Source organism: Panthera uncia, assembly GCF_023721935.1.
Source record: "Panthera uncia isolate 11264 chromosome B2 unlocalized genomic scaffold, Puncia_PCG_1.0 HiC_scaffold_24, whole genome shotgun sequence".
NCBI classification, from domain to species: Eukaryota; Metazoa; Chordata; class Mammalia; order Carnivora; family Felidae; genus Panthera; species Panthera uncia.
This window is the reverse complement of record NW_026057580.1, coordinates 10190397-10211329: the sequence shown is the minus strand read 5'-3', so window position 1 is coordinate 10211329 and position 20933 is coordinate 10190397. Positions and strand designations below refer to the sequence as shown.

General features: G+C 52.4%; 2 protein-coding genes and 1 long non-coding RNA gene across 6 annotated transcripts in view; 1 reads left to right on the top strand and 2 right to left on the bottom strand.

Moving 5' to 3' along the window:
- TNXB (tenascin XB) overlaps nucleotides 1–5658 on the bottom strand; it is a 45033-nt gene extending 39375 nt beyond the window's left edge. The window contains exon 1 of the mRNA XM_049653527.1: nucleotides 5579–5658. The gene's annotated coding sequence lies outside the window, so the exon portion shown is untranslated. The remainder of the gene's footprint in view (nucleotides 1–5578) is intronic.
- On the bottom strand, nucleotides 2704–20851 carry ATF6B (activating transcription factor 6 beta). Of its 4 annotated transcripts, none has more exons than XM_049653528.1 (19): nucleotides 20322–20851; nucleotides 19874–19953; nucleotides 19662–19740; nucleotides 19320–19411; nucleotides 18663–18798; nucleotides 16217–16302; nucleotides 15939–16074; nucleotides 15719–15850; nucleotides 15440–15573; nucleotides 14584–14769; nucleotides 14402–14493; nucleotides 13804–13983; nucleotides 13526–13636; nucleotides 13262–13343; nucleotides 12983–13053; nucleotides 12648–12759; nucleotides 12423–12507; nucleotides 5579–11894; nucleotides 2704–3641 (listed from the first exon to the last, which is right to left on the bottom strand). In XM_049653528.1, exons 1-18 carry the CDS (start codon nucleotides 20434–20436, stop codon nucleotides 11665–11667), a joined length of 2139 nt encoding a protein of 712 aa, XP_049509485.1. In that variant the 5' UTR covers nucleotides 20437–20851; the 3' UTR covers nucleotides 2704–3641; nucleotides 5579–11664. The 4 variants fall into 4 exon arrangements, with proteins under 4 accessions (XP_049509485.1, XP_049509486.1, XP_049509487.1 ...); XM_049653529.1 differs by having other exon boundaries at nucleotides 20331–20851; XM_049653530.1 differs by lacking the exons at nucleotides 2704–3641; nucleotides 5579–11894 and adding an exon at nucleotides 16979–17071 and having other exon boundaries at nucleotides 11901–12507.
- On the top strand, nucleotides 14041–19324 carry LOC125938417 (uncharacterized). Its single transcript, XR_007462693.1, has 3 exons — nucleotides 14041–14303; nucleotides 15502–15599; nucleotides 19153–19324. It is a non-coding gene; the product is annotated as an uncharacterized LOC125938417 (long non-coding RNA).
- Nucleotides 20852–20933: the final 82 nt, after the last annotated feature.

The following is a 20933-nucleotide window of genomic DNA, read 5'->3' as shown; positions in this document are numbered from 1 at the left end:
TGTGGTGTGTGTATATATATATATATATATATATATATATATATATACACACACACAATGGAGTATTACTCAGCAATCAAAAAGAATGAAATCTTGCCATTTGCAACTACGTGGATGGAACTGGAGGGTATTATGCTAAGTGAAATTAGTCAGAGAAAGACAAAAATCATATGACTTCACTGATATGAGGACTTTAAGAGACAAAACAGATGAACGGAAGGGAAGGGAAACAAAAATAATATAAAAACAGGGAGGGGGACAAAACAGAAGAGACTCATAAATATGGAGAACAAACTGAGGGTTACTGGAGGGGTTGTGGGAAGGGGGATGGGCTAAATGGGTAAGGGACACTAAGGAATCTACTCCTGAAATCATTGTTGCACTATATGCTAACTAATTTGGATGTAGATTTAAAAAAATAAAACATTAAATTAAAATTAAAGAAAGAAGATTTACCTGTACTTGCTGTTTCCATTTCTCCAAATCCCATGAATGCCCCTCTGCACTCCCCTCTGGCTTCCCCACCTCCTTTCAACCTATCAAACAGCCCTCCCTAAGATCTCCCAAAGATCTCAATGTCACAGAATCTGAGAAACATTTGTCTTCATCTTACTTGACCTGTCTTAAAAATCACTGGACATAGTTCACCACATCTTCCATTTTAAAACATTCTGTATCTGTGCTGTTAATATGGTAGCCAGGAGAGCTATGTGGCTCTTGAATACTTGAAATGTGCCTAGAGTAACTGAAAAACTGATTTTACTCAGTATTTAAAATTTTTTTAAATGTTTAGTTTTGAAAAAGAGAGACATAGTGCAAACAGGGGATGGGGCAGAGAGAGAGAGAGAGAGAGAGAGAGAGAGAGAGAGAACCCAAAGTAGAGTCCAGGCTCCGAGCTGTCAGCACAGAGCCCAATGCGGGACTCAAACCCACAAACCACGGGATCATGACCTGAGCCGAAGTCAGACACTCAACCGACTGAGCCACCCAGGTTCCCCTATTCAGTATTTTTTAAAAGCTCCCCAGGTGATTGTAATGTGCAACCAGAGTGGAGATCTACTTCTCTAGTCACTCACCCAGTACTTTCACCCAGACCCATGATTTTAATTTCCAAATTATACCCCAATTTATAAATTAGCCCATTCCTCTTCTCTTAACTCCAAGTAATATATCTAATTGCCTACTTGCTTGGCATCTCTTCTTGAGCACCTCATATTCAACATCTCCAAAACTGGACTATGGTCACCCTTCCTGTGCCCCATCCCTTCTCCACTGTGTTCTCCACCACAACTCACAGTGCCACCTTCCATCCAGTTTTACAACTAGAAACCTAACCCCCATCAACACCACCATATGTTGACATATTTGCCCTTTTTTTTAATGCTTATTTGTTTATTTTGAGAGAGAGACAGAGAGAGAGAGAGAGAGAGCTGGGGAGGGAGAGAGCGAGAAAGAGACAGAATCTCAAGCAGGTTCCACACTGTCAGTTCAGAGCCTGATGCAGGGCTCAAACTCATGAATGAACGGTGAGATCATGACCTGAGCCAAAATCAAGAGTCGGATACTCAACTAACTGTGCCACCCAGGCGTCCCTCTCATTAACATCTCTTTAATTTGCTCACTTCTCTCCCTCTTGACATTGTTAGAATTCAAGCCATCACCTGCCCTTTGCTTGACAACTGTATTCACCTCCTAGCTGGTCCCTCTGCTCCCTTGTCACCCCATACAATCTCACAAAGACAACTAGGATGTCCCACTCCCCCTAAATACTCTCCAGTGTCTCTCTTCTGAATTCCTTTCAAAGGCTGACAAACAGCCCTGCCTCATCTGGCCCCTGTTGACCTCTCCCACCTCATCACCCATAACACTTCCCTCCCTCTCTCCATTCCAGTCCCACTGACCTTACATCCCTCACCCTCTTCCCAGACTTTTGTATATGTGAAACCCTCTTCCCTTCCCTCGTGGCCTCCTTATCCCTTATGTCTCAACTTCATGTTGCTTCCTCAGGGAACCTTTCCTGCCCAGGTCAGGTTCCCCCTCACATCAAAGCACCATGTAACTCCCATTTGTACCATGTATAACAATTTATAATCATATATTTATTGGTGGGATTATTTTAATACTTTTTTGTCTACACTCAATCTTACCTACTAGATTATAAGGTCCATGAGGGCAGGCATGGCCCTGATTTTTTTCTTGGCTGTTGTATCCTTGCATCTAGACATATTAGGTGCTCGATAAATATTGACCATATGAGTGAATGAAAAGTTCAGTTTAAGCTGAGGACTAGCATCAGGGCTAGAACCAAGAACAGGACCAAGGTCAGGGCTAGGACCACGGACAGTGTCTGGGACAGGAAGTTGGATAGAAACCACAGCACAGGCAGACACTGGCTAGAGAGGCCAGGTGTGGATTCTGGCAGGGCTGGATAGTACAAGCACTTTAGAAAACCATTTTGCAGAATCTATGAAATCTACCAGAGCTCTATGCGAACCCTATGATCCGCCAATTCCACCCCCAGGAATATACCCATCAGAGCAGTACTACTCATAATAGCCCAAACCGGGAACTACCCAAATATCTCACCTCAGTAGAATGGATTAAATAAAGCATGGTTTATTCATACTGCAACTATATGTAGTAACATGGATGGATCTCACCAATATGCGGTTGAGCAAAAGAAGCCAGACACAAGAGAGAACATGCTGTAAAATTGTATTTATATGAAGTCTGAGGAGGGACAATGTTAATTGGTAGTGTTACAGGTCAGAGGTGTGGTGCTCTTGGGGGAGTAGCGACCAGAAGGGCATAGTGGGGAAATTCTGAGGTGCCAAGAATATCCTGTGTCTTGATCTAGGTGCTGGTATCCAGCTGTTTGTGGAATCCACTGAAGCAAGGATTGGGCCGCACAGAAAGAAAAGAGGTGTTCAGGGTGAGCCAGGGCAGGGGGCTGCGGCAAAGGGACATGGAGGGTTCAGTCCAGGTGAAGGGTTAAGGAGAGGTGTAGGCAGGCGCCCAGCTCTTCTGGACCAGAGACTGGAGAGAGGAGGGCAGGGTGAGTGTGGAAACGCTGACCGGCGAGGAGGGAAGGGACGGTGACCAACACACACACATTTCCTGGCTTCCTACCCATAAACTTCTTGAGTCTGAGAAAAGGGAGTTTTCAGGGCTCCCCGCCACCAGCCCAGGAGAGACGGAAGGAAAGCTGGACAACAGTGAAAGAGCATTTCCACACTAAGAGGCACCATGCCGGAGAAGGTCCAGGCAGAGAGGCCTGGCCTGCAGACAGCTGCCCTTCCCTGGGCCCCTCGGCCCTTCTGTCAGCTTGGAGTGTAGCCTTGGGTACAAGGTGGGCTCTGACCCACCCTCAAATCCTGTCACTCTGTGTCTAAGGCCATGCAAACCAAGGGGTGCATGCACACATAAACACATGTACACATCCAAATATACCTGAGTGTGCACTCATCCACAAATACAAGCATGAACACACTTATACACAAATAAACCTGCAACTTTGCAGGCACGCATGTGTGAGTGTGTGCACAGGTGTGTGTGCGCACAATCTCCTCTTCGCGGCTCCTCCACACGTATTCATTGGGTGATGCCTAAGAAAGCTGATTTCTCGCTGGCTCAGGGGGCAGCTTTGTGAGGCAAAGAACATAGTTGGAACCAGATGGGAGGCCCTGCTCTAAAGGGAAGCAGCAGATACCTGGTGCCCCACACCCCTGGGGGCCTTTGTCAGTTGTCCAGTCCCCCTCCCCACCACTGGATCCTGCATCTTTCCCAACTCGGTGGTGGGGTCGGGGAGGGGGACAGGTTCCCTGCTGCAGGAAGGAGAGAAGCTGGAAGGTAGCAAGGCAGGCCTGAGAGGATAGGGGTAGCCTCCCCAGTTCACAGCCTGGAGCCTCCTTCCCCACCCCCACTCCTGCCCTGTCACCACCTCTCCACCTCCCCACCTCCAACTCTGGGAAGAATTCTGCTCTTCTCTCAGCACTAGGAAAGCAAAGAACTTGGGTGTTTCTTGTGTTTCCCCCTCATCATCCCCCCCTACTGCTGTGTCTGGGGCGCCTTTCTGCAGTGGGGAGGGGGGACACGGCTTCCCCCTTTCGGCATCCTCCTCACAGTTGGAGAGCTGGCAGAGATGGGGGCATCCTCCCAAGCTGTGACTCAGCTTGCCTGGTATTCATGTTGTGGCCAACTTTGACACTTTGCTCATCAGGGACTGTTGGTCCCAAGAGGTGTGAAGAAGGGCCGGCTTCCATGAGGGATGTTCCAGAGTTGGGCGATTTGGGCCCCACCCCCCTGCCCCCCTCTGCCCTTCATGCCACCTGAGTGGTGAAAGTAGAAGGATTCCAGGAGTGTGAGAGGAAGGAGGGCGATGGGGGGTGGGTGGTTCCAGATATTGGGTTGAAGCCAGAAGGTAAGGAGGTGCCAGGGAGGGGGAATTTTGGGGGATCCAGATGCCCTTTATTCTGGGGAGCTATGGGCCAGAGGAATGGAAAAAGTAAGAGGATTTCTGGGCTCCCAGTGGGAAAGAGTCAGGGGGCAATGAGAGACAGGAAGGTGGGTTCAGGTCCTGCACTGAGTGACCAGGACTCAGGGGGAAGGAAGTCTGAAGAACTAAGGTGCCGTGTCTCCAAGGGAGTGGAAACAGGGGAGAGAAAGAGGGGAGGGAGCGGGATGCGGGAAGCGGGTGGGGACTGGAAGCGGACAGCCGGCAGCTGCGGTGTTTCCGACTTGCTTCCCAGTAGTTCCTCCGGGTTCCATTTCCAGTTGTTTCCAAGCCATTAAATTCTTTCCAGGCGAGATAAGGGGCCCGCCCGCCCCACCCAGGGCGTGTCACGTGTAGGGGGCAGGGGGAGGTTTAGACAGACAGAAGCAAGGAGAGCCTGGAAGGGGGACGGAAGGAAGACGGAGCTCCTGTGCCCCTGGAGGCATCTCTTAGTCAGCCCGGCCCCGCTGAACCGTGAGTCATGGGTGCAGAGCTCTCAGCCAAGAACAAGTTTTAGGATCCTTTCCGCAAGCTCTGTGCCCTTCCCAGACCTGGGAATCCTGACTTTGCTTCATTTCAGAGTTTCTTAAAGGCTCAAGACCCCCAGACCTCCCTCCCAGATCCTATAACCCACATGCTGAGAGGCTCCCTCTGGCACCTTCCCGGAGGTCTAGCCTCGGCTGCTCCAACCAGAGCACTTGGGGTCCCAACCAGAGCACTTTACTCCTGAGATCCAGCTGGCCACTGGTTCAGCCTCCAGCCCCTTGTTTCCCCCAGTCAGGGCACCTCCGAGTCCTACCTCATCGATAACCACCTCCACCCTGGTGCCACCACCTGATCCCATCCAAACGCTGCGCGTGCGCGCGCGCGCGCGCGCGCACACACACACACACACACACACACCCTCCATAGGGAGTCTAGTCCCCAGTGCAACGTCCCTTTTCCTCTGTCCCAACAGAAAGTCTCTGCTCTGCGAGGCTCTCCTGAGAGCTCTCCCGTCACACCTTCGCCTGGGGTGTAGGGGTAGGACAGAGCCCCCACCGCTCCCAGCTCTTCCCTTGTTCTCCCCAGAGCTCTGCTGCTTACCTGGGCAACAAGCGGCTGCAGTGCCTCTGCACCTGCTCTGTCCCTGACCTTGTGAGGGGAGTTCTCAAGACAGGGCAGAGCTACCGTGTCTTGGCAGCCCTGAGCTCCTTGGAGGTCCCCTTGCTTGCTCCCTGCAGCAGGGGCTCACGGAGCTGCGACCCGACCGTCGATCTCGGCAGCGACAGCAAGAAGGAGGGAGCCTGCAGTGAGCAGGGGGAGGAGAAGGGGAGGACCAGCATGAGGTCAGGGAGGGGAGCGGAGATAGGGCAGGTCCTCCCACCCCTCCAGTCCCTGCCAGGCCTTCCCAACGTCATCGAATGCCACCCCTCCTCCCCTCCCTGTCTGGGATCACCGAGTCTCACAATACCGTCTTGCCTCCTGCATCCCTGGTCCTACCTCCCACACCCTTTCCCTGTCCCATTTTTACTCTTCCTCCCCACCCTAGTTTTTGCCCAACCTGACATCCCCAATCCCTTATGCCATTTCTCCTTTCCCCCCACCATTTCCCCACCTGTTGCTCCTGCTCTCTCACTGGGTTCTCCTCTCTACCAGCACCCTTCCTCTTGGCCAGCCCCTCTTCCTCCTCCCTCCCTGGCACCTCCTTTCCCACCTCTGCCCTGCTCCCACTTTGCTCCAGCTTGGATCCTGTCCCTCTTGCCTGTTGCCCAGCACCGGTTCTTTCTCTGCTCCCCCACTCCCCCTTCCCCACCCCAGCCACTGCCATTCTTTCCTGGGAGTGTGGGGCAGGGGCAGGGGTGAAGGAAGCCCCCCTCGACCCTTTCCTGCCTGGTCCCTTTGCTTCCACCTGCACCTGTCTCTTCCTCTCCTATCTTTTCTGCTGGCCCTGTCCTTACACTGCCTCTCCCATCCGTTCTGGTCAGTCCACCTGTTCTCAGCTTGGGATCATTGCCCTCTTTTCATTCACCTACCTCAGCAAATTCTAGAGAAATGGCAGATGAGGCTTGAGTGCTTGGCTGAGCACCAAGATATATGACTTGGGAAGGAAGTTGGGGTTCAGGAGAGACAGGGAAGAGAAGCTGGAAATTTAGGAGGGAGGCTTAGGGAGGGAGACAGAGCTAGAGGCGGGAGGCAGATATGGGGGGGGGGTAATGAATGGGAGGGTGTAGTCAGCAGAAAGCTGAAAGGAGCTGATGTTGTTCGGGTGCTACAGGGGAGCAAGAGCAGAGGTAGGAAGAGTTGGGGGCTCAGGAAAGAAAGCACTTTGACCTCAGGCAGAGACAGGAAGACTGATACCAGAGGACAGGGCAGCAGACACTCCCACATAAGGATGGCTCTTTCTCTGGCTCCATATCCCTTTGTGCTCCCTACCCTTACGATGGGCTGAAAAGAAGACTTTTGTCACAGAAGTATCCAGGGTGAGGCAACCCCACCAGGTTTCACAGGGATTGAGTTCTTGCTACCTCGCTACCAACCTTATCATCAGGGAGTAGCTTGGCCTAGTCACAGGTGATGGGTGAAAGGGACCTGGAGGAGCCTGTATGTGCCCATCTGCCACTTAGGTTGGGGCACGGGTGTCTGCACCCCAGACTGGATCCCCCTGGTTACAGGTGTGTGTTGTTCCTGCATCAGGGCACACTGGCACAGTGTATGGCTGCCACATGGCCAGTTAGCTCCCTGTGGCCGAGGGCAAAGGCTTGCATGGACCCTCGCGTGGGTGTCCCCGTGTGTGTCTGGGTGTGTGTGTGGCTGTTTTTTTCCTGGCTTTGATGGGGAGGATGAAGTCAGCATCTTGGACGGAACTGGGCTCAGCTTCCTTCCTCTGCCTTGGCCCAAAGCCCCCAGAGCCTGGAGTGGGTAATAGCTTCCCTCTGATTGGGAGGGCTGGGGGGAAGCACATGAAAGAGTGGGGAGGGAGAGTCTGAAACAGCATTATTTGGGGAGAACAGACTGCACAGAGGATGAATTTTCTCTCACATTCCCAGATTTTGGTAATTCCGTCTCACGGTTATAGCCATTGTTCTTCCTATGTCTTATTCTTGGTTTTATGATTTACTAAGTACGGCCACCATAAGTATACTTGTCCCACAGAGTGGCCAGGAGCCCCTGGAGATGTGAGAACTCGAAGGATGGCTGTGGGGTGTTCTGGAAGTCCACGACTAGGAACAGATGGGATACGAATCTCAGAGAACAGAATGGGATTGCAAACATTTACAAGGTTACAAGGCATTTGGAGAAGCCACTGTAGGCTTAACAGACATAATTCCAGTTTCTGAGATCATCATTGTCTAAAATTTGATTCACCCCCTGGATTTCCAGCTCTTGGAGGAGCTCCCGTCTTACATGTTTGCATTTCATCAGTAAAGCACAGACATTGCATCGCACAGGTGCCTAATGAATTCTTGTCACTGTTGAGTTATGAAAAGACTGGGTGAGAAGGATGGGGAAAGGGAGTCTGGCAGGAGCCCCAGACCTAATGGTCAGAGCCCGTTGCCTTCACTGAGGTGTTTCAGGTGACGGTAGAAAGATCGGTGTTGCTGACAACTGTCCACATGCTCTGGCTTGTGGTCTCAGAATCCTCAGTCCAGGTGTCTTCAGCTCTGGGCGCTCATCCTTGAAAGAACCTCCATGTCCCTGTCCTGACCTCAGGAGGATATGGGAGAAAAGATACAGACAGGAAGGAAAGGAAAGACCAGGAGAAGGGAGGGAAGAAAAAGAATGAGGGCAATTAAGGGCAAGGACCTGAAGGAGAAGAGAAGGAATGAAGAGAGGCCAGGGGCTGTGATCCAAGGGAGCAGTCCCAGAGAGGGGGAAGAGAGAAAAACAGTTGTACTGGGCTTCCGTTGACAAAACACTTTCCAACACAGTGCAGGCATTTGATCAATCCCACTTTGTGGCTGAGGAAATGGAGGGTCACAGACATTAGGTGACTTGTCCAAGGGACTTTGCTAGTGGTGATAAAGGTGAGCCTCAACCCAGATTTTCTGATTCCAAAGCATGTATTCTCTCCCCTTCCCCAGGAACAGCCTTGGAAAGATGCAAGGCTTAGGGCAGAAACAAATGAAGGGGCTTCTGGAAGAACTTGTTTGAGAAGGAAGGGTAGAAGATCTGGATTTCTAGAACTTTTTTCTGCATTCAGTTGCTATGCAGATTTGGTAAGAAACCACCAAGTTTAAGATAGGGGACTCAACATTCCACTACTGAGGGGTGGGACTGGGAGATGGTGAGGAAGGGGAGCTCAGAGAGAGGAGACAGCCTGACATGAGATGGAAGAGAACCACGAGGCTGGGGCTGAAAAGGGGGCCACAGAGCCACAGAAGGAAGGATTTGGACCCATAAAACTTCCTTTGCCTGGAGACACGGGTGTGGGGAGAAGGGAGGGGGGAGGACATTTCTATCTCGTGACAAAAGAAAGTCACACAATTGTTTTGTTCTCTGCTCTGGGGCGGGTGGGCGCCTGTATTTACCAGAGGGACTGAGGTCGCTGTGGCAACCACACATCTGGGCCCCCGAATCCAGATGTGCTGTATCCAGAAGCCATAGCAGAACGATGAGGCAAGCATTAGGCTCTCTAGTCCTGGCCCCCACAGCTGGGAAGAGGACGGGGGATTGCAGTGGTGAAGGGGGAGGAAGGGGGAGAGGGCTGAAGCGGGGGAGAGGAGAGGAAGTCGCCCCACAGGACAAGGAATGTGGACAGAGGAACAGGACCGGGGAGGGGGTGGCATGAAAAGGGAGGAGTTGAGCACAGGGTCAGCAGCAGGAGGAGGTGAGAAGAACAAGTAAAAAGAAAGGGAAGAGAGAGTGGAACAGGAGGGAGGAAGGGCAAAACACAAAAGGGACAAGAAACAACAAGATGAACATAGACCGAAGAGTCCAAAAGAGAAGGTGAGGGCTCCCAGTGGGACAGAGGGCAAAGAGAGGCGGGAAAGGAAAGGAATTTGGTGCAAAGAGGCAGAGGCAATGGGTCAGGGAGGATAAGAGGAACAAAAGGCCGGATCCTGAGGAAGGAAAGCGGCCCAACAGAAAGACAAAGTGGGCCTGGGACAGGAGGGGCCAACAGGAGGTGCAGGAGTGACAGTGGCCATACACTGAGGTGGCCTGGGATAAGGCTGTGGCTGCAGAGCCACATGGGCCTGGAGGGCGGCAGCCAGAGACTGACCTGCCTTCACCTTCCTGCCTTGCACACCCCTGCTCCATGCCTCTCCTGATCCTTTCCACCACTCCACTCACTGGGCCAATAGTGTCGACTGCCAGTTCACATCAAGGTGCCAGCTGTCCCCTGCCACTCAGCCAGATGCGTTGCAGGCCCCACCTCAGGGCCCCAAGTCTGAGATGCCAACACTCAAGCACTTTCCTGAGCTGGGGTCAGTACAGAGAGAGATGGGACAATGAAACAGTGATGAACCTAGTTGGGATTAAGAGTGGAATAGAGGAGAAAAGGACAGTGTAAATGCAAAGAGAAAGGTGTAAGGAACAAGGGACAGGTGCACCTTCCAGGGACCAGGCACGTGAATATCTTTTACCCTTACACCAACCCTGAGAAGTAGGTAGGAGTATTCTGCTTTACAGATGAGGAAACTAAGGCCCCAAGTGTTTAAGTTACATATCAAGGGCATCCACTAATGAAAGGTAAAGCAGGGAATCCAACTCAGGTGATCTGTCTCCCAAATCCTTGCTCTTGCACTGGGCCTGGATAAGCCTCGAGGGATGTGGGGACAGGGAAGCCGAAAAGCTAGGGCTGTGCTCCGGAGGGAGGAGAGGCCTAGTTCCTGGGAGCCCTGGTTCCAGGTTGCCATAGTTACTCAGTCTGTTTTCACCCCAAACACAGTAATGGGGAGTGGGGGAGCCTGGCTAGACACGTGAGGTTCTCCCCTCCTCCTTCAGGCCTGGGCTTGTGGCCCGGGCGGCCCCTGTCCAGTCATCTGGGCGTTGGGCCCAGGCCCAGCCCACACCCTCTAGCTGACCCAGGACACTCCTGCAGGGCCAGGCCTGAGGCGCTGCTGGACAAGAGCCGCCGATGGGATCCCCCCAGGTTGAGTGAGATTTGGCCCCTCACCCTGTCCTTTTCCCCTTCCTCCTAATTAGAAGCACAGCCTTTCCTGCCAGGTCCGTTCTCATCCTTTTCTTTCACCTGGACTCACAAGTCTCAGTCTCCCCAAGTTTAGGGCTAAGAAGATGCTCTTGAACATCTCCCCTTCCCTCCAAACACTGCTCCCTTCTCCACTGTGGCCCCTCCTTTCTGGCTCACAGCCTTCTGGCCCCAGCTCTGCTGTTTGTTCAAGTTGCTCGTCCTGGAAATCAAGGGAGGGGAGGGAGAACCTGCTAGAATGCAGGAGACCCAGGGACGCTGCTTACCCCAAAGGGCGTGGGGCCCCCTGTCCTTCCTGTTTACTCAGACACATTCCAGGGATCTGTATCCTCAGGGCTGTCATGCCAGGAGACATCCCACCCTCATCCCCCCCCCGCCCCCCGCCACCCCCACCGCTAGACACAGACATGCCCCAGTGTTGTAGGGGCGGGGACAAGGGAATGACATGAGGTCTGGGATCCCACACCCATCCCACCCCAGAGCCAGCTATGTCTTCAGTGCTTGGTTGTCTGATATACTGTCAGTACAGAAGCCACTTTCCCCCAATTCCCCGTCCTGAGCCAGGAAGGCAGTCACCATTCCTTCAACTCCCTCCAAGTTGTTTATTTAATAATAAAAAAGAAGATATACATATACATAAACCTGATCTCCCACCACCATCCCTCCTTTACTCCCAGTAACTAGCTCCAAAATGTAAAAATGTCCCTTGTCCCTCCCGGGGACCAAATTCCCACCTCCACCCCCTAAACAGAGAAACAAAAGAATAAAGAGTGTGCAGGAGTCCACCTACCCCAAAACTTAATCTCGAAAGAAGCAGGAATTAGGGGTTCAGAGAAATGAGAGGAGCCCTATATTCCAAAAAGGGGTGAGAAGAGAGGTAAACCCCCTCACCCCCAAATAAGGGCTTAACCCCACACCCTGTCTTTCCTTTACCAATTGCCCCAAGCCCAGGGATCAGAGAACTTAGAAAAGCCCCACTTGGTCACCCCCCACCTCCCGTCCCCCACCACCAGCTCTAAGTCAGTGTGAGTTGCACAGGTCAGGGGTGATTGAGGTAGAGGGGCTGGTGGGAGGCCTGGCGTGCCTGGCCGGCTGCAGAAGCTGGCAAGGGGCCACCTGTGGCATTGCCTGGGGTCGAGGATGGCTGTTTTCGGAGCGAGGGAGGCACCGTGGAGGTCTTGATGTGAATCACCCGGGTGTCCATGACCTCACACTCGATCTGCATCATCTCCTCATAGTCTCCTGGAGCCCCCCGGCCTGACAGGGTCTCTGTGAGAAGGAGAGAGTTAAGAAAGAGGAGAAGCGCAGGCAAACAGAGAGGAAAAAAGTAGAGGTGGGCAGGGAGGGAGGGGCAATGGTGAGGAGACGGTCCATAGCAGGAGTTGAATGAGAGGGTAGGGATGGGGTTGGTACAGGGAGAGGAAAGGGGCAGGAAAAGCAAATGACATCGATGAGTCACAGAGGACACATATGATTGAGGTCACAGAGGAAAGGACAGGAAGAGAACACAGAAGGTGAGAATCTGGCCATTCCCAGCCCACCCCCTCTGCCCATACCTCCTTGAGCACCATCACCAAGGGATGGCCTGCACCCTCGTCTTCCTCCCACGTCTCCTGCATTCGGTTTTTCTCTCCATCCATTTCCTGCATCTTCTCAGCCAGGAGTCTAGCCTCTCTCTGGAATGGCCCACTCCTCTCTCCACTTCCCCCTCAGCTCCTCATGCTGGATCTCCCTATCAGAACCTCCCTATTGCTCGATTTCAGGACCCCTCCCCAGATCTGGCAGGGAGAGAATTACCATTGGGGGCCATGGCAGGCATCACCAGGGACATCTTAGGCCGAGAGGTCTTGTTGTGGCTGATGGCAGGGAGCAGCAAGTGGTCCTGGGAAACAAAGGGGCCGGGCCAGAGGGCTGGAGGAAAAGATGTGGACAGGCTCTCCCCACCTCTACTCTATAGCCTCAGCCTGAAGACAGATTGCTGGAGAGCGCAGGGTGACAGGGATGGGGCAGGGAAGGACTCACCCTTCGGAAGGACACAACATAAAATGTGTCTTCTCGTCGGTCAATTGCATCCAGGAACTCTGGCTGTGAACGGTCTGGGTGGCGATATAGCTGCAGTTGGCCCACAGAATCCCTAGCCAAGAGGGGAAACAGGATTTGGGAGAAACTAAGCCCCATGCCCAGTCCCCACTGGGGAAGATGGGAGAGGGTAAGAGAAAAAGACACGAGACCCCAGTGGATGAGGGAGGCATAACGCCATTGGTGGCAATGATGACAGACACAGGATAGCTTCTGGGGGTGTAGCTCTTTAGAGTGAAACCTCCCTTAGTAACAGATAAGCACCCTCATAGACTCACCTTTCTGGGGGCCCAGGGGGTTGGGTGGGAACTGCCTTAACTGGAGGCGACTTCTTCCAGAGCTGAGACTTCTGGAAGGAGAAGTATCTAAGGATTTGAAGAGGGTAAAGGGAAAAGGGAAAGAGACAGACGGCCCCTGGAAGCTGATGCCACCTCACACCCACCCCTCCACTTCCCCCAAATGATCCCTCAAACCTCTACAATGAGATGCTCCCTCAAAATCCCCAGGACATTTAGTCTTCCAGTGGCCTTCCTTGAACCAGCCCTAGCCCCTCCTACCTGTCTCTCCTGGGCCCTCTGGGGGATCTTCCGCCGGCCTCTCTGGTGACGCTGGACCCAGCCGCTCAGCTCGTCCGCAAGCCTAGGGAAACAGAGGGGTAACACCTCTGTAAGGAGCCAGAGCTCCCATTTTCCTTGCCCGAGCACAGGACAGGGAAGAGAGGGCAGGGAGAACTGGTGCTTCAGTACACAGGGATAGCCAGGCCGCCTGTGGAGGGGGCCTCAGAGGACAGGGAAGATGCCCCAGCTGGGGATCCCCCACACCTCAGGGACTCGGTTCGGTTGAAGTGCCGGCAATCAGAGGAGAGGAAGAGCTGGTCCAGGTCTCTCAGCAGCAGCTCCTTGGCACTGCCCCCCGGGAAGGCTGTCAGGTTCCTGGAGTGAGGAAGGGAGGAGGCAATGATTAGAGGCTGCCCCACGCCCTTCCCCCAACAGAACAGGCAACGATGGCAGGAGAACTCTGGTTCCCCTAGGAAGAAAAAGTAAGTTTTGGAGAGGAGATACACTCAGCATCCCCAAAAGAGAGAGGGCCCTCTCCTTACCTGAAACTTGGCCGGCCTGGGGGGCTGGGCTGGGGCTCCTCAGGGCCCAGGGAGGAACCCTGGAGGGGTTCAACTCCATGAACCGGCTCTTGCGCTGAGAACTCCAGCAAGTGTCTCCGGGGTCGAGGCTCCTCTCCGCTCATCCGAGGAGAGATGGGAGCTGGAGGAGGGTCACTGATGCTGAGGATGAGGAAGGATCGAGTAAGGAATTCCAGCCTGGTCCAGGGGCTGGTTAAGATCATGGGCTCTGCAGAAAGCCTGCCTGGCTTCCAATCTATCCTGCAGAGCGAATCCCTTCATGTGTACGACGGGAATGAGAACCATCGCTACCTAATAAAGCCAGGAAGCACGAGGAGCTCAGCAAGCACTTAAAAGTCACTATCTTTACCATTGTTATTACCACCATCTGCTCCAGGACACACCATTTGAGAGAAATGATGGAAGGAGAAGGGACTGGCTGGATGCCCCGTGGGTGCTGAGGACAGCTGTGCTGCCTGCGTGTAAGTGGAATGAAAGGGCCTGTGCCAAGGCAGGCAGGCAGGCAGCTGTGAGGGTGGGCTCCACCCAGAAACTTTGGGGGAGGCAGGGAAGGTCTCACCTGACAGGTCCAAAGTTGAAGGCAATGAAAAGAAGGAACACCATGATGCAGACCACCTTCCTGTTTCCAGACCCTAACTTGAGCTCGCTGTTCTAAGGTGAGAGAGAGAGATGAGAGAGGGGGTGAGTCATCCCCAAGGAGCCTGCCTGTATTCCCAGGGGCCTGGGACCGACCCGTCTTACTTCGGCCAGCAGGGCCTCCAGCCGCCGCCGGAGGGCAGCATTCTCCCTGCGGAGCTGCTGGTTGTCGGCCAGCACAGCCTGCAGCCGAGCCTCCAGCCCCTGCAGATACTCCTTCTTCTTCCTCCTGGACTGGCAGGCCGACTCCCGGTTCTTGATCATTCGCTGCTGCCGCTTCAGCAGCTTTGCCTAGGGTACCGGGAGGATCAGAAAAGGAATGACAGAGGGGTGGGAGAGGGGAACTATGCCTCCCAACTTCAGGAACTGATTACCCAATGCTCACACTGGCCACTCTATCCCCTTCCTGACCTCTACCGACACAGCCAGAGACGGGTTATTCCTCTCTGCTAAAGCTTTCCACAGAAGGAGCCCTTCTCTCAACCACTCCCTGCTCCTGTCCTCAGAGCTGAGAGAAGTCAGACTGTAGGAAGGACTTCCTCCATCCTGGTTCCTGGTGCAAACTCAGTTCCTTTCCTTGGTGGGTGGGGTCTTCCTTCCTCTCAATTCTTTTTAGGGCCCACACTTTAACTTTGCCATAATTAAAGAACACTTTACCTGGTTTTCCCCTAGGAAACAGCCTCCCTCTTCCAACTACTGCCACAACCATAACACAGTATGGGTCCCCTGCCTTAGATTTACTGACGCCAATGCCATTTCTTCATCTTCAGTGATAGCAAAACTAAGGATCCTAAAATTACAGAGTTGATACTCATATATAAACAGGGACCCACTCTGACCTTCAGGATCATCTATGGCTTTGCTTCCTCACTTTTCGATCCCTCCTCATTCCACAATTCTCTCTTCCATGGCAGACTTCCTCCCCATTACTAGTCTTACTCCTCTCCTCCCCAGTACTTACATCCACTTCAGGTGGGCAGGAGTTCCCAGGCATAGGAGCTGGAACAATGCTCTTCCTTTCAGGCCTTGGAGCAGGGGGGGTCGGCCCCTCAGGCTGGACCCGAATAGCACCTTGGATGAGGACAACTGGTGACACTGGGGCAAGTGAGCAGGAGAAGGAGGTGAGAGCTGTTCTTGTGTCCATACCCGTACCTGAACACCCAAGGGCTGGGAGCCTCAATGGCTGTGAGCTCCCCGAGAAAGTCAATCCAGTCCGGCTCCTTCTCTCCTATTTTAGTACCTGGGGGTGGTTGGACAAGAGGCTGCAAAAGGATGGTGGTGCTGGGAGGCACAGCTCTGGGTGGCATTGGGACAGTGGTTATCACCACAGGTTTGGGCTGCAGCGGTGGCTTTCGGGTGGGCAGGGCTTTGCCTGAAGGAAGGGAAAAGGAAGAAAGGAAGGAATGTCAGGACTAGAGGTCTCTTGCCGGGGATCCCAATGTATCAGCTTGCCCCATTACCTAAGGAGCCATCGGAGGATGGGCCCATGCTGATCTGGACACCTCCAAGTGGGGGGCCTAGGACATCCCGCAGGAGACACCCTTGAGGGGATGGTGACTCTGTCTTCACTTCCAGTACCTCCTCTCCTATAAAACCCTGTGTTGGGCATTCCAAAAGATATGTGAGTCAGGAGGGATATCAAGGAGAAGGAGCTGAAGAAGAGAATGCTTTCATACCTCTGAGAGGCAGAAGGAGCTCACTGGAATGTCTGGAGAGAGTAAGAAAGGTTGATGCTCACCTGGTTGGGGGACTCTGCTGAGAGCAGGGAAGCCTCAGAGTTGATGGAGGAAGATGGAGAGACAGGCTCTAGCTTGGTCTGGACATCTGTGGGGTGTCAGGATAATATAAAATGCTGGGTATCAGATAAACACTGAAGGAGAAGAGGATTAAGATAGGGGATGGAAGACATGGTCCTTCCCCCTTGTACCAAAAACTAAGACTATTCTGGCCCTAGGCATGCAATCCAGAAGGCAGAGAACTATGGGGTTGCTGACCTGCTGGCTCTCTTCCTACCTCTTTGCCCAGAACTTTCCTTTCTCCTTCACTGGCTCCTGAAGCTGTCTCTATGCTGACAGCAGCCAAGTCTGAATTTCTACCCTTGACTGCTCCCCTGTGTCCCAATGCTGACTCCCAAGGTGCCTGCTGGTCATTCCTTTCTTGTGCCCCACCACCCACCCAAATTCAAGCTGGCCTTAAATGGGGCTCACAGCTTGTCCCTTCACACAAATTCCCTTTTTACTCCGTCAGGCTCCCAGGCACCAAATCACAAAGCCTCAGTCACCTCTGAGCCTTCCTGGCCTCTGTTAAATCCATCTGTGAGACTTGCTGGTCACCCCATGTGGGTGAAATAAAAGTCATCTGAGGGCCAGATTCAACCCCAAGGTCAACAGTCTGCCACTACCTTTGGTCCATACAACTCTTTTAGGTACTTAATTATAGAACTGCCAATATTGCTATTTAAAAATTTCAACTTATGTTTATGAATAGGTAATATACTCACAAAACTCCAAAGGACCAAAAGGTAATTCAGTGAAGTGGATCTCCTTCCCTTTCTTGTCTACCAGCCACCTGGATCCCTCCTCAGAGATGATCACTATTTGATTATTAACCACGTGTTATGACACTCATGAGACTCTCCAAAAGCAAAGATTATGTTTTATGCTTCCTGTCTATCAAACTGATGGGTAAAGCACAGGCCCTCAGAAGATAACCTAAATACAAGGGGACAATTGACTCCTTTGCAAAGTCCTCAACAGTCAAGGTTTATATCCTTATCTTGTTTGCGAATGTGATCTGTTTCTCTCTCCAAACCCATTTTCTATACTAACCTGCCCCGCCCTGAGGCTGGGGAGGAAAACAGAATGGACTGCATCACTGGGCTCCCTTGCCAAAGACAGGCAGTGCCAGGAAATCCTGAAGGCGCTTTGTAATCCACAACAGTGAATTCAGCACATTCCCTGGCCTGGGGGCTCGTGCTCTTGCAATACCTATCTGCCCTAGCATGAAACTCTGGCATCAAATCCTACGCAGGAAGTCACTGCAATTCTTCCATTCTATGTCATTCTTTCTGCCTCTTTTCAGAATCCAAATATCTTTCTTGAGGAACTGTATCCAGTCCTGCCTCTCCATGATCCATTCTCTCTACTCTGTCACCAGAGTCAGCTTCCTAATCACACTGTTCTCCTGCTCAATTCTTCAGTCTCCCAACTGTGCATAGGATAAAAGCTAAGAGTCCCTTAGCACCGTTCTCACTTGGCCTGCAGCCTCTGCAACTTTCTTTCCATTTCCCACTCCCTCCTCACATCCACTCTGAGGAGATACAAGCTCCCTAGATACACACACACACACACACACACACACACACACACACGTGTGCGCACATGCCACAGTCCCCACATTCATCTTGTGCCTAATTTCTATGTGTCCTTCAAACTCAGTTCAGGAAATGCTTCCTCCAGGAGCACATCACTGATCCAGCCCCAATAGGGTGAGCTGCCCCTCTTATGAGTTTTCATGGCACCTTGCAATGTCTATCCTGGAGTTCCCACACCTGCAGCAACTGGTATCTGTCTTTCCCCTCCCTCCACACTACAGGATTCTTGGGTCAGCATGATGCTCACATCTTCTTCATCTTGCATTCCCAGCACCCCGTCCAGTATGTGGCATGGAGTAGGTGCTCTATAAATGTTTACTGTGTAAACACCTAAGAGTAAATAAACTTAGTAACACTTAGTGAAATAGTGCAAGTAATGTTAACTGTAGGATCTAGGAGTTGGGTATATGGAATTTCAACTTTTCTGTATGTTTGAAAAATTTTTATAATAAAACTTCAGGGGTGGGAAATAAATAAATATGCCCTAAAATACTGTCCATAAGTTTTTTAAAAATGCAAAGCAACGGGGCCGGGGCAGGGGGGACAGGTGCCTGGGTGACTTAGTCAGTTAAACGTCTGACATCAGCCAGGTCATGATCTCAGGGTCCCTGAGTTTGAGCCCCACATGGCATCAGGCTCTTCCGGCTCTCCTCTATCAGCACAGAGTCTGATTCAGATCCTCTGTCCCCACTTTCTCTGTCCCTCCCCTGCTTACTTTCTCTCTCTCTCTCTCTCCTGCTGCCTTGGTAAAGCCCCTCTCCCATCTACCCTGCCTTGGTAAAGCCTGGGGGTGGTAGCAGGCTGTTATTACCTGAGGGGTCATCAGAGGTGGGACCCACATTGATCTGGACCGTTTCAAATGGGGATGTTGGATCATCTCCTAGGAGGCAGAGTGGGGGTGCCAAGGACTCTGTCTTCACAACCAGCACCTCCCCTACAGCAGGGACCTGGGTGAGAGTGGGGTGAAGTGGTGGGGGCTCAGAAAAAATAAAACAAGGAAGGTGTTGAGAGCAAGAGTAAGAACAAAAGTTTTTACTAATTTTTAACTAGCTTTTACTGATTACTAATTATTTGACATTCTGGTTTTACTATCTCCTTAAGCTGTCTCTGGCCCCTCGTTTTCTCTATATTATTCCTGGGAGGGTTGATGAAGTCTCATCATTTCAAATATTGCCTTAGAATGGACAACTGGGGCAAGAGCAATTTCAGAATTCTCAGCAGTTAACAACTCTCTTCTTCCTGGCCTCACCATGGCTGCCACATATCTCTATTTATTAAAATGACTCCATCTTCACTTACAGACAACCACAGAGGAGACATGGAAAATGAGGATATTAAAGAAATCCAAAGGCACCACCACTACTCCATGACCCATAGCACACAAAACATTTTCTCAGCACCTATGCATGAAGGGACTGGAACACCATCCCTGCCACAAACAGCAGAAGGAAGGAGATGGTTCTCTCACCTGGCTAGAGGGCTCTGTGGAAAGACGCGATGATTCAGAGCTGAGGGAGGAAGAGGAGCAGGGGGAGGATGGCTCAGACTTCACCTGAAGGTCTGGAAGAAAGGGGTTGGGGAATAACCAGGAAGCAGAGCCTGAAGAGTCCAAAACGTGCCCAAAGGCTTGGAAGTGAGGATCCCCTCACCTGAGGCAAAGGGGAAGGAACACATAAGGGGCTGAAGGAAAGAGGAGTGCACAGGCACTTATGAAGAGGAGGTGTGAGGATACAGGGGAGTGTGTAGTTCCTGGAAAACAGTGGAAAGAGAGGGTTTTGTAAGGATGCAGGAATCACAAGGGATATCTTACCTGGAAAGATAGGCAGGGGGTCCCAGGGTGGCTCAGGAGGGCTGACATCCATCCCCACATCCAGGGAACTGCTGCCAAACTGAATAAAGAAGGACATTAGATGGCAAGAATGTGAAGACAACGGCTTCATGAGCTCTGGCTTGGGGCTGAGTCCTTGTTCCGGGGCAACTCCCGACCCCCAAAGGTTAGAGACAAGGCTAGAGAAGCAGTACCGGGACATCCTGCTCTGGGCAACGGAAGAGCTGCGTCTGCTCCTCCGCGACATCATCTAAGCCAGTATACAAGGTGCTGTCTGCAAGAGATGAAGAGCGTCAGGGGGTCGTCCGGTGGCCCAGCCTACAGATCTACACACAGCCCTGGGCCCATCCCTCATTGGCTCGGCTCGGCCAGACCTACCGCCCGCCCACTTGAAACGTGATACAGCCAAAGAACTTCAGCTCCTCCTTCCCCCACCCCGGAACAACTCGATGTTTTTGCTGGGAGCAGAGGTCTTTCCCAACTCCCGCATCCCCCCGAATGCACAACGAGCCCCCCTGCTCCGCCCTCTTTCGGGTGATGGATTCCGTATGTGCCCAGCCTTCCTCTATGGACCTCCGCTTCCTCCCTGCGTGCCTCAAAAGCATAGTATGCCACAGCCCTCCTCCCTCCCCCAGGCCTCACTCCGCAGACCCCAGTCCTCCGGGCTCAGCAAGTTATCGGTGAAAAAACGTGTTGGGTCCGCAATCTCGCTGAGCAGCATCAGTTCCGCCATCTTTCCCTCCCGCCCCCCAGCCATGAGACGGTCCCCCAAGACCCGCCTCTCCCCATCAGCAACTAATCAGTTGACTCTTAAAAAAAGGGGGCGGTGTCCCGGAAGCTCTACCGACCAGTAAGAGACCTGGGTGCTGAATACTTGAGATGGCTGGATAGGGCGGGCCAATGGGAGCACGGCAGAAGGACAGCACTCCCGCTGAACCGGGCTGTATAGTTTGCGCATGCGCCGGGCGGGACCCAACGAGAAAGCCTGGGAGATGTAGTTCCCGGGATTTAAAGGCCCGCCATCTCCCCCAGTCCTAAATTCAGAAGTTTATGTATCGTCCATTTATCCTCGGATATGAATAAGCCCCCCAAAATGTAGCACAGGTGATCATATGGCTTTTAATGGTAAAAGAGGGAAAGAGGCGCACAGTCCACTGTTACCTCCCCTAAGAAAGCAAAAGCTAGGAATGAATGGGACATGGCTGAAACCCTCCCTCTTGGTCCCCTCAAAATCTCACGGCATAAACCACAATT